Raw genomic sequence first — 13,241 nt, 5'->3', positions numbered from 1 at the left:
GAGACAAGTCTTTAGTGGTGAACCAAGCATGCGCTGGAAGCAAAGGGAGCCAGGAGGTGACAATATGAATGCAGATGAGGGAGGGACCGGCAGGTGAAGCCACTGGTCCAATATGATGTCCCTGTAGTAGTAGGAGTAGCAGCAGTAATAGTAGTATTTAGTAATAGTTTGTCTGCGATGTAGAAATCACACTTCTTCAAAACTTTATGAAGAAAATGGGTGTGGTTGACAAGTGGATTAGCCAATCAGGTACACGCATGGTCTGTCTGTATCAGAAAAAAATGAAGGAAAAAAATATCACAGGGCCTGAAAAACATGGCAGGTTTCAGCAGAATCAGTGAGTGAAGCACTAAACTCTTTATCTGAGGTGAGAGAAGAGATTTTATTTGTAAATCATAGGCGACCAATGAGCTGCTTCGTTCTTACATATGTCACTGAAAAAACAGATCAAATTGGACGATCGTGTTTGACCGGGCATGAGACTAAACCAGACAAATATCAATCTGTATAAGAGAGATCAGTTTGGATTTGCCAGACAAAATAATAATAGCTGTAGTACCATTTTTTGTTTGTTTTTAAATACACCTATACTCAATATTAGTGTGTTAGTTAATTAGTGTGGTTTGGGTGAATGGCATTCCTATAACTATATGTATAAAGTTTGAACAGTCTAAAACTCTGCTGGTTGAAGAGGAGGTATTATGCAAAACAACGTAGCTTAAGCTTACTACCATTTCATTACATTCTTCCCTCATCAAAAACAGGTTTTAGATGTCATCCATGCATGTTTCAGAAACTTAGCCATCTCTCCTGGACCCTATTCAAACCCTCTTTATGGTTAGCAGTATGATTCTGTGCAATGCTCCGCCCACAAACCAATATCACCCATGCTCCACATGTTAAAAAAACTGTAAACAATGACCTGACAAACCTGACGCAATGTGGAATGGTTTCGTTAGCGGGATGAAAGCAGAGCGTGTTGTGAAGAGGGGGTGACTTAGTGCAGGGAGATGATGTTGTTTTTGGTGAATATATCATTTTCAAAAAGGTGACATAGTGATATTAATGTTATGTGTTAACAATTAATACCCCATAGAAGCAAAATACCCCCTCTTTAAGAAATAGCCCTAGCATGTCAGTGTAATTGCTCATCCAGGTAGTATGCATAGTAAAAGAAAATTCAATTCTGTTAACTGAACTAAAGTTTTTACCATCCAAACAACTTCTTCTTCCAGTAGTCTTAAAATTTACTTTATTTGCACTTTATTTGTGTTCAGTCACTCGATATATCAATGCTTCAATGCTGACACTCCCTCCCATGAAGATGATCCTTGAAAAGTCAAATATTTCGTGCAGGTCTGTCTGCTGACTGCTTTGTGTGCTGTAGGCAGTGACAGAGCTAATGTACTTGTGTCAGATCATTAGCCACACAGCCTTCAGAGGCATTTGAGCACAAGCAGAGATAAGGAGACAGAGCTCACATGTGAAGTTTGTAAAGAGCACAGAACAGTGCCCTGGGTCCTGTCTGGCCCTTGCTCTCATTTAAAGCACCGACTGCATTTCAACCAAAAGTAACTTATAAATAAAATATAGAGATCAAACATATTTACTTTATATGTGGGTCAGAGCAGGTTCAGAGCTCAGTGTGATTTGCTGCCATGGACTCTGACTATCTCCCAATGCAATAACTTTTTTGTAAAATTGCTGCCTAAACCTTCCAATATCTGTGCAATTCCTGTCTTCCAGGTCTGATACACAGCAAAATAAAAATAAAATATGTCAAGTGGAGAAACCTATTGTTTCTATTAGTAGGCTAGGTCTATTGTGCTACCCTAAGGAGCAGCTTGGACAAGCAGTGAAAACGTTTACACTCCTACAACACATTTGTCCAGTTAACAGATTTTAATTTTCTTTTGCTATAAACCTTCCAATAGAAACATTAGAACTAGTATTAGTCATAAGTAGTAGTAGTAGTAGTAGTAGTAGTAGTAGTAGTATCACTCACCACAGAGTTTCTGGAGGGACTTCTCAGAGTAGGTCTCCCGGTCGCAGCCTTTGCCGATGTGGCTCGTCTGAAGCTCCACGGTGGTCCTCACGGAGGACAGGGGCCCCCCACACGTCTCCAGATGCATCTTGGGAAAAAGCTGCTTACTGCCTGTCCCTGGCTCATAGTCCACCCTCTTACTCCAACCTGAACAGACACAAGGAAATTTCAAAGCAGGGTAAGACAGACATGCATTTTTTTTCTTTTCAATATTTATATGTCTTTTTTAAGGTGCACTGTGACTTTTCTGGTAAGGGGTCATCACTGGCTTGTCTCCATGGAGATGTTATAACTTTGCCTGGAATGTTTCAAAGTATGGCGTTAAACTTTAATCAAACTAAATGGAGACACGCAGATGACACCACAAGGCCAAGGTAAATGCAGGATCTGTAAAGAGATTTTTCAATGCATTTTTTCACAATGAAAGCACCTGTACTTGACTGCTAGGACAGTACATTTAATACCAATCTGTGGAACATTCCTGGCAAAGAATTACATCTCTATGAAAACAAACAAGTCCTCCATAAAAAAATAAAATAAAATTAAATATATATATATATACATTTAACAGATTTACATACAGATATCATTTTGAAAGTGGGACAAGCAATATGTATATAGGTAAATAAACATAAAAAATCCATAGCAACCTCAGAGATGCCAAGAGCATTGAGTTTCATTCATAGAAATACCACATATTTTTGCTTTTTATCTTCTGTTATTGAACTGACTTGATCTCTACAGCAGATTTTCATTTTGATTGCATGTAAAGCCTTCCTTGATATCTCCACAACAGGATGTAACCGCTGAGAATAATAAAACACATCTTATCTCCTCCTCAGTTACCTCGTGTCCCCCGATTCCAGTCGCTCTTTTAATATAATGCTGCACTATGAACTTTTATATTGGAGAGTTTTCAAACCTGCTTGGAGATATTTTACCTTGAATGCTCCCTAGAATGGCATTAAAGGACATATATTATACAAACTTAACTCTTGTGAGCTTTAAGTCGTGTTATATTCTGTTATCTCCTCAAAAACAGACCTGGAGTTGCGTTTTGTTTCATTCACACACATTTAACACACGAACAATGCATATTTAGGCTTTTCTCTCCAACAGAAAACACTCTGTTCCACCTTGTGATGTCATGTGGTAATACAGGAAGTGCTCCACTGTCTTTCTAAACTACATACTCTTTGACTAGAATTATTTTAATGATTTCAACTCTGGAATTGCCCGTCTATACGGAACAAAAGGTAAAAGGTAGCCATTAACTTGAAAACTACTGCTTCATGACATCACAAGGTGGAACAGAGCATTTTGAGCTTTGGAGATGACAACAGCCTAGCAATAAAGGAATATTCAAATGTGTGAATGAAAAAAAAAAGTCCTTCCAGGTACATTTTTGAGGAGGAAACATAAAAGCTCACAAAAGCCAATGTTGTGTAATATAGGACCTTTAAACAGTAGTCTTTTGTCTTTTTTGCTTAAATCTATTGCTCATATGATTTTCACTTGTTAATTAACTGTTTCTGTATTTATTACTTATTCAAGTTACAAATATTACATATGTATTTGCCAAAATGTAATAATATGGCTGTGTAACGGCGTATCTCCTGATAAAACAACATTTTAAAACCATCATACCTTTTAATTTACCCTGTCGAGGGCCACATAAAATGATGTGGAGGGCCACATTTAGCCCGCGGGCCTTGAGTTTGACACATGTGCTTTAGATCCACTGGCACATCAGCCAATTTAGGTGACATCAGGTGTGGAAGTTGGGCAGCTCGTTTTGATTGAGTTGTTTTTCTGACTTTTTCCATCTAATTTCCCAAAGTTTGCGAGGACCACATGAACGCAGCAGCACTCACGTTCCCTCCCAAACTAACATTTCTGGTATTGTTTCCTTCTAGATTTCCTTCAACAATTCAAACAAACCCATGTCCAGTATGTCAGAGCCAGTACTGATTTTGTCGGCACTACCAGATAGCGCCATGGCTAATGAAATGCTACGTTGTTGTTGAAGAACTGTTGGAGGTTGGTGGATTAGCAGCGGTAGTCATTAAACTGTCACAGAGTAGAGTCTTCAGCTCAATAGACAGGCTGTCACTTTGTGCTTTTAGGTCTGGACCATAACATTTTTATGACAATTTAGGTGATCGTAGTTTATTTTTGATGTCCTCAAACTCCTGGGAATCAAGCACTTAAAGAGCACCCAAGCACTTAAAGAGCACCCCAAACTGTAACCATTAATCTGTTTAGGTTCTACGCTCCGATGGTTCTGGCTCTGTATGTATAAATGTTTATCTATCTTGATGTGTGCGTTTTAATACATGTATACTTTTTTGTGTTTCAACCCACTGTCACTTTGTTTTGTTTGCACACCACAAGCTAAAAGTCATGAGCCCACCTTACGTCAACTCTTTCCTGTCTACAGCAAAACAACTCGGTTTGAGAGCATAAAGCGCGCACAAGATCAGAGCACTTCACTTCTACTTTAGATGCAAGTCAAAACTGTATCATCGTTATTTGTGAAATGTGGTGCAATAGTTCAGATAAGTGCGTTTAATGCACAGAAGAAGAGTAGAATCATGTTTAATGTAGCAGCAGCTTCAGCCTGACTCTGTATACAGTACTTTTTTGTGTTTCAACCCATTGTCGCTTTTGTTTGTGTTTTGTCAAATGTTTGTGGGTTGTTCCTTTTCCTTCTAGGGGACTGCAAATGTAAATTAGCCCAAGTCCGACTCTGCTACGATACATCAGATGGCAAAGTTCATGTTCTAATTGTGCATGGTCTTTTTTTTAAACAAATAAATACAGAAATACAATCCTGGAACCTTGTAGCTGTGAGGTGAAAGTGCTCGGCCATTATGTTGCCATTTGAAACTGACTAAAATTTCAGTACCAAGACAAGTAATCTTGACCAAGACTGTGATTCACATTTTACAAAAGGGACTGAAGAAAATAAATAAATACAGAGGACAGTAGCCATTATGTTTCTCACGTTAAAGCTGCCCCATGTAACTTTTCTGTTCCGTCCGCCCTCTACTTGTCTCTACTTGTACGCAACGTCACCTCCTTACAAATCTGACCTGTAACTTAGTCTCACCTCCTTTTCTCATGCAAGATAAGACAAGTTAAATGCCATAATCAGCGAAACGTAACATCTTCATGAGGACTAGCAGGCCTCCACTAGCCGCCAGAAAAGTTACACAATGGATATTTAAAATTCAATTCAAAGCCAAACAACCAAAACAGGGATATAACTGACTTAAACAAACTGAAAATCATCTAATTGTCTCTTTTCTGTATGACGCCTGATTTTCATTTAGTAAATATGGTATGTCTGCACCACCATGAAATTAACTGGGCCCAAACATCAACTATTGGTTCCTATCCTCTCCACTCAATCAAGCGTCTATCTGTGTACAGGAAGAGGTCTTTAGCTACACACTGTTCCTATTACTTTCCCCATGTTTGCCTCCTGCTCTGCCCCGGCCACACGCAGACGCACACACACACGCACACACACACGCACACACAGAGCTGCTTGTTTGTTGATGATTTCCAGACTAAAATTGGTTGCATTGGTGCCGGTGCAGCCCTGTTACTGAGGGCTTGTCAGAGGAAGCGGTGAAAATAGGTACAAACAATGGGGTGGAAGCACAGTTGTTTATAAAAAGGGGAACAGAACACATACCATTACTTTGCTGTATAGAAATCTGTCATCTTTACAAGTGGTGGTTGATATCGAGCATGTTGAGGTATAAATAAAACATGTAATATTCATAACACTTGTTTTGTGCTAATGTGAAATGTTCATAGTAGCTGCAGCCCCTCCTTTCCCTACTGTCTCTTCTCACTTTTGACTACCCATTTTTTTACAGTATGTACCACAAAATTTGTACTTTGTGTTTCTGATAGTGGTAAATATACCAACTACGATGCTATTTTATTATATTTTTAAACGTGCAACAAAAAGCACACACCACAGACACGAGGAGAAATGGATGAGAGTTTAAATCTCTAAGCGCAAAGACAGCAGCGGGATATGGCAGCGAAAAGATCACACACCACAAGCTAAAAGCCATGAGCCCACCTCGCGTCAACTGTTTCCTGTCTACAGTAAAACGACTCGCTTTGAGACAATGTACAAAAGATCAGAGCACTTCACTTCTACTTTAGATGCAAGTCAAAACTGTGTCTTTGTTATTATTTGTGAAATGCGGTGCAGATAAATGCTTTTAATGCACAGAAGGCTGGCGACACAGCAAGTAGAGTCACTGTCGCTAATCTGCAGCAGCTTCACCCTGATCCTCGCTGTGTGGATGTAAACAGACACACGTGATGAACTATTCTCGCCTTTTTACTTTTTAAATAACGCTTCGCACTGGACTGACAGCGCTGGGGATGCTTTTTAATGGATAATATGGATGAGAATGCTGCAATTTAACTTTGAAACTAATTACTAATTCTAATTTTTTTTCATTATTTCTTGAGTTTGTATCGTGCACCTCTGTGTGTCCGTCACTCCGTCTGCCCCTGACGCTCTGTTTTATTGGCTGTTGCCGTGGTAATGTTTTGTAGTTAAGATATGACAGAGCAGCTCAGTCACTTGGATACCACACATGAAAAAAATTGCATTTGAGGATCTAAAATCGGGACACGCCTCTCTGAAGTTGGGGAGAAGGAAATCGGGTCCTAAGTTGGACAAACTGACCTGTAGTGTGAAGTGGGCTTAAAGCTGTATCATATGGATGGGTCATAAATCCATTGAGTCCAGAAAACAAAAAAACAGATGAGATTTATACACTTAAATAAGACAATCCCCCTTTATTCCTTCACAAGCAGCCATATTTGATTTGATACGAACTGACCTTGTGTCTCCCTGATTGGCTAATCCACTTGTTAATCACCTATCTCAACTCGGGGAGATACAACCAATGACCAGACTCACATCTTCGTAAAGTACTGGAGAAGTGTGTATTCTGGATCGCAGAAGAATGGTTTACACTTTGGCAAAACTGTCTGAACTGTTTGCCTCTGACAACAAGCCTGTCATGTCAGACTAAGCCCTGTTTTCCTGTTGTTTTATGCCGTTTCTGTACACAATATGCCCCTGAATCCTAAAAATCCTTGTGTTTTTGTGTCTGGCTGCTGTCATACGTGAAGCTGTGTACCTCCTCTCTTTCTCGTGGCCACTGTTGAGCTGCTCTCGCACTTATACTAAATAATTCAGGTGCATTTAAAAGACCGGGAGACAGGGGGCGCCGCTGCTGTCACTCTCAAATACGCTGGTACTCACAGGCAGCCCCATTCAATAAATACAGTGAGGCGAGTGAGGAGGAGAGGGCTACTACAAGGTCGACTGTGCAAGACTAGACACAAGAGCTGACTGGACGTAGGACAAAAATAGTGAGCGAAAATCTCAGCCAGGTTAGAAAAAAGACCATAAGCTAAACGGAAGTGGATATAATGTATAAATATTGGCACTTTGCATTAACATCATGCTGGGGGAGTTCCGCATGTATGTCTATGGCGGAGTGTTGATGACATCAGCTGCAAATTATCAAATGTGTAGACCTCTGCACTAGCCTCAGGATGCTGGGTTTCAGGTGACATTGCAAGATTTCAGGGCTAAACCAGGACTAAATCAGGACTAAACCAGGACTAAACCAGGACCAAACCAAGTCTACAGCAGGACAAGTGTGACTATACCCTAAATTGTCAGGAAACAGTGGTTGAATATATGAATTTGTGCTCTGACAACAGTAAATTGAACTGAATTTGAGACTATGCAACTTTTTTTTGTGGAGGATCTGCCACCTGATTGTCACTATGGAGATGTTGTTGCATCACCTGGAATGTTGATGTCCAACTTGTATATCTTGCATGCACCAATTTTCTTTTTAAGGCTCAAAAATACTGTTAAGGCAAGGCAAGGCAAGTTTGTATAGCACAATTCGTACACAAGGTAATTCAAAGTGCTTTACAGAATAAGAAAGACATTAAAATCACACAAATCAAAACCTGACAACCTGACATATGACCTGACAACGCCCCCTACTTGTCCCCATGGAGATGGATAAAGCATTTCCATACTGTCTGACAGGCAAAGTAATAACATCACCATGGAGACAAGCAAATGGCAGAACTCCATAAGAAAAAAGTTGCATATAGGACCTTTAGCTTTGAACAGATCTTGCCTAAATGAATCTGCTTGACCTGAGTCAGTAGCATAGTTTCCACTTTTGTTCTAAATCGCTCTGAAACTTTCTCTAAAACATGTCATCTTCCTTCCCTCTGGTCAAAAGTACTCGCGGTTGTTTATGGCTGAGTGGTGATTATGTGGTACTTACGTCTGATGCAGTTACACAGAGGAGGAGGAGTATTTACGACTGTGCAGTATAATCTGTGCGGCGCCGTCATTACTGAGAGCTGCAGTATTTACGATGTACATTAGGCCCTGAAGCGTCACATTCGAAAGGCATTATCTCAAATGGCTGTCGTCGAGTCCGCCACAGGGAGACAACACTGTGTATGCTACCGAAGCTAATATGACAGGTTACAGTACTTTTTCATTGACCTCCTGAGACCTGGCGTCCTCATCTGTGGACAACACATTTTGGATTGTTTAGGCCACAGTGCAAATTTTTAGAAGAACAGCAACAAGAACATGTTCAATTTTGAATATTTCTAAGAGTTTAGAATATTTATTTTTTTGTTTATTTTTATTTTATTTTTTTATTTAATTATTTTTTATTTAATTAATTTATTTTTATTTGTTTTTATTATTATTTTTATTGTATTTTTATTTTTATTTTTTTAATTTACTTATTTTTTTATTATTTTATTTGATTAAAGCTCGGGTCTCAGGAGGTTAAAACATACTTTATTATGTTCAAGATTTTACTAAAAACATCACCTAGTTTTGCCTAGTTTTTTTTTTTTAATATAACCTCTGCGCACAATAGCACCCGACAACCTCACTGTTAGCATGAGGTTTTTCCCAAGTCATGCTAAAATTAATAAATATTTAAAGGTGGAAGGCAGTGGACAGGGAGCTGCGGGTAAATATCACTGACAACATAAATAAAACTATAAATAAAATGAATACTTCACCAGACACTTCTGCGTTTAGAAAGAGACATGTTTGCGTCTCAATGCTAATGCTAATGCTATTTTTGAGGCATAATATATACTTAAAAAACACCACCAACTGAAGCATTCTACATGTAAAAATTATTGGGTAGTCTTTATTTTAATAGATTTGAACTTAAATTGGTTGTATTTGTTTGTGTTTGCCGATTTTAATAATAGTGACTGTTAACTTTGAGACAGGGTAAGCTAGCTAGCACAGAGCCTATTCTGGTGAAGTCAATTATTTTATTTCCTGGTTGGACAAACGTAGAGATAATTCCATAACGGCTACGGCTAGCAACCATAATGTAAACAACCACCAAAACACGTCTAAACCTCACAATATGTATGTTCAGATGAATGAAAATAGATAAGAACACCTTTATTTTGTGAAATGGATGTTTAGACTATCAGAAAACATGGCTTTCAGCTTTGGCAAGTGATGTTACACTCTTGTTTTCATGGAGACATATAAGCTAATGTCATTCAGTGTAACATTCCAGGCAAAACAAAAACATGCAGGTGGCTGTCAACGCTGTCAATCAAACCTGTTGCTAACGCTTGGAGCAACCTCAGGGGAATAAGGCACCTGATTTGTCTGTTATTAATGTTTATATCTTTATTTACTGACACGATAGCGAAATAAAAACACCAGGATCATGTAGAGCGCGTTAATACTAACATTTTAAGACCACTGCAGCAGTTACAGACAGGGGTGACAATTTGTAATTTGTATGTAAAGTGAAATGGAGTCAGTGGAGCTGGAAGTGCGCCCTTGATCACTGCCTATTTAGAGAGCGGCGGCTAGCACGTTAGCCATTTCCATTTATGTATACAGCATATGTACAAGCCCCAGTTGTACCTATTCCTGTCTACTCATCTGCCTCTGCCTCTCACATCTTGTTTTGCTTTCTCCTCCAGTATCTCTCTCCACTTGTCACCAGATCAAGTTTAGTGACCCCTCTCCTTCCTCTCCACTTTCTCGGACATATCGTAGTGTACGCTAGAAGGATTTATGAATGAAGACAGGGCTAAAAGAACGGAAAAAACCTGCCAGACTCGCTCCCGTGTCAGAGGGAAGCGATGGTGGAGGCAGAACATGAGTGATGGGTTCGGGGAGACGGGAGGACGACGACAACAAAAAGATGTCATCATTTGGGAAACATATGGAGAAATGCAGGTAACCAAGCAACAGGGCTAGAGACCATTTCTGACATTTCTGTTTTTGTATTACTTATATTTGTCCTTATTTCAAGAAAAAAAACATACTTGTCCAATGAATTCTTTACCATTTTATTCAGAAATAATCAAGAGTTTCAGGCTCAGTTGCTATAGCAATTAGACATTCAAAATCAAAATATTATATATTTTGAATGGGAAAGCATTATCTTGTTTGTTTTATTTTTATTTGTCCTAATTTCAAGGAAAAAAACTAAACAAAACATAGCAGTGCATGAATTGATACAGTGAATTGTATACTATATATACCATGAAAAAATCAGCAGTTTGAAGCTATGGCAACTTTTCTCTGTTGCCATAGCAATTGGTTTATCAAAATCTAAATATTACATCTTTTGAAGGGAGACAGGTCCTTCAAATCAGGAAGAAATTATTTTCTTGAAAGCCAATCGAACTACTGTATTTTCTGGACTGTAAGTCGCTCCAGAGTATAAGCCGCACCAACCAAAAAATGCATAATAATGAAGAAAAAACATATATATGTCACACTGGACTATAAGTCACCTTTTTTGGGTAAATGTATTTTACAAAAGTCAAGAACAGACATTTTATCTTTAAAGGCAAGCTATAATAAAACAACAAAATAGACAACAACAGGCTGAATATCAGTACAGCACGCTAACATAACACATTTATATTTATTCAGCTACATAGCATAGACAGAACTGAATAAGTGTCTGGTTTGTTAATGTAAGATATTAACAGTTAATCAGACAACTAAAGCATAAAAAAACAAGCTCCTCAGTGTCTGGAAGTAGATGAATTGCCACTTCTTTTTCTGCGTGGCTGTCATCAGACTCAGGAAGAATACGATTTTCTTTTAGGGTGCAAAGCGTGGTTGTCAGTGTGACAATAAGGAAGATGTGAAATTATATATTTTAATAATTTCACATGTAAGTTGCATCTGAGTATAAGTCGCACCCCCGGCCAAACAATGAATAAAATTGTGTGTTTTATAGTCCGGAAAATATGATAAATAAACAGTTCACTGATCCCAATCCAAACCCTACATACATGGAAAGTTTCAGGGGCAGCATCCAACTTATAAGGAGGGATCACTTTAAATCAAATGAAATTATTTGAACGAGGGCTTTCTTATCACCAGGTATAGCTTTAATGCCATACTGTGTGACATTCCAGGCAAGTGGGTGGCACGACTTCCTTAAAGCAGAACTACTCAGCAAAATTGACTCTTCAGAGCTGTTATGTCTTGAAGTAGTTTTTAGATTGATTTGTGCATGTTTGAGTAATCTTTAATCACTTATTTTCAAGACGCCATATTGCCAATCAACCCCCGTGTTCACCGCCATCGGTACACGCCCACTGCTCTGTACTTACTTTGTTCTTCAATTTTAATTTCTCAATCGATGATAGGACGTTGGCAGTGTTGCGTAGTCATCTTGGTACGAATGAATAAAACTCCGCCCCTTGCTAGTTCGGAGCGATCCATAAAAGAGACACGGCTCTTTGTTGTGATGATGTTTACAGTGACATCAGCTCCTATTGGGCACTGCAGTTTTCTAACGCAGAAGTGAGCGGACCTGTTTCTTTTAAGTCGTTTTAGATGAATATTGCAATTTAAAACGTGCAAATTCTAACATAATGACCCACGGGCGTCACAGTTTTACTACATAGCAGACACAAGCACAATACATCTTCTTTAAACCTTTCACAATAAGTTATTTTTGCTATTCCCTTCACACGTTATTACTAAACACGGATCTATAGCTGGAGCCGCTGTCTACGGTAAAGAAGCAAAAGTAAAGACGTGACTTGAAGAGACAGAAATGAGAAAGTTCACCTCTTGCCTCGGGGACCGGCAGATCACCCAGGAGACAAAACCTTCTGCCTTGTTCTTTCAGATCTGTGAGAATTATACTTAATAGAAAAAAACTGCAAAGACTGACAGGTTTAATACCACCTTCATGTTCGTTCTCACTTTTAAATGCATGTCGACCGTGTTCTCGTTGGATAAGTTGGTGTAAGTGACCAAAGGGTAGCTGTACTGAGGGGATTATAGCTTTTAACCACAGTTGAAACAAGCCCATAGGGATATAGCAAACGTCTCACTTACGGCTAACCATTACGCGCCAGGTATGAAGGAAAAAAAAGCGTGAAAAGTGCTTCTCTGATGTGCTGTTTGAACTTGGGGTATGTTAAAAGACTCTCTACTTTCTTATTGAAATGTTCACTTATGCTACGCCGCAGACGTCAAAGCGAACAGGGAAATTATTGTAAGACTTGGCAGCTATGGAGGTCTCCGTGGATGGCGTCCCTGGGCAAATTGAGGAAAGTGAGTAATTGTATTTGATGTGATCCGATTAAGGGTTGTATTAGGCAGGAGTAACAATGTGGGGTTGAAATGTAGACATTGCGTGATGGAAAATCTGACTTTTTATTACTGTTAAATGTATTTTCAAGGGCTGCACTAGGCTAAGGAAATGTACTGTTTTCAGATTGCGTTTTGAGTAGTGTTTTGTATGTAGATCAAAAATGTGCAGTCGAGCCCTATAGAAGTTCAAAGTTATATTCCATAGAGAAAGCTGCACTCGCCCTGGGGCAGACTGACTGATGAGTGGCAAACATTTTATGCCTTAACGCCCTCTTATTCACCATCAAACGCATAATCTCCTCATTGACATTCACATCATTCGCACTGGCAAAATTAGTAAAACGATGCGCCTAAGGATATAACAAATTCTACCAACTAGCAACTACCTCGCTTCTGGTTTTATCACCCCGCCTGCCGAAATGGTAAACGGTCACATTTTTATTAAGCGCTTTTCCACCTTCAAGGCACACCGGTGTACGCAGA

At 39.1% G+C, this 13,241-nt stretch overlaps 1 protein-coding gene across 1 annotated transcript in view; it reads right to left on the bottom strand.

Annotated features, from left to right (window-relative positions):
* LOC117379870 (calsyntenin-2-like) overlaps nucleotides 1-13,241 on the bottom strand; it is a 463,825-nt gene that overhangs the window by 102,801 nt on the left and 347,783 nt on the right. The window contains exon 6 of the mRNA XM_055225785.1: nucleotides 2,006-2,191. Coding sequence (XP_055081760.1) covers nucleotides 2,006-2,191 — 186 coding nt within the window. The remainder of the gene's footprint in view (nucleotides 1-2,005; nucleotides 2,192-13,241) is intronic.

This window comes from Periophthalmus magnuspinnatus, chromosome 13 (genome assembly GCF_009829125.3).
Source record: "Periophthalmus magnuspinnatus isolate fPerMag1 chromosome 13, fPerMag1.2.pri, whole genome shotgun sequence".
Classification (NCBI taxonomy): domain Eukaryota; kingdom Metazoa; phylum Chordata; class Actinopteri; order Gobiiformes; family Gobiidae; genus Periophthalmus; species Periophthalmus magnuspinnatus.
This window is presented reverse-complemented; position numbering and strand designations above follow the sequence as displayed.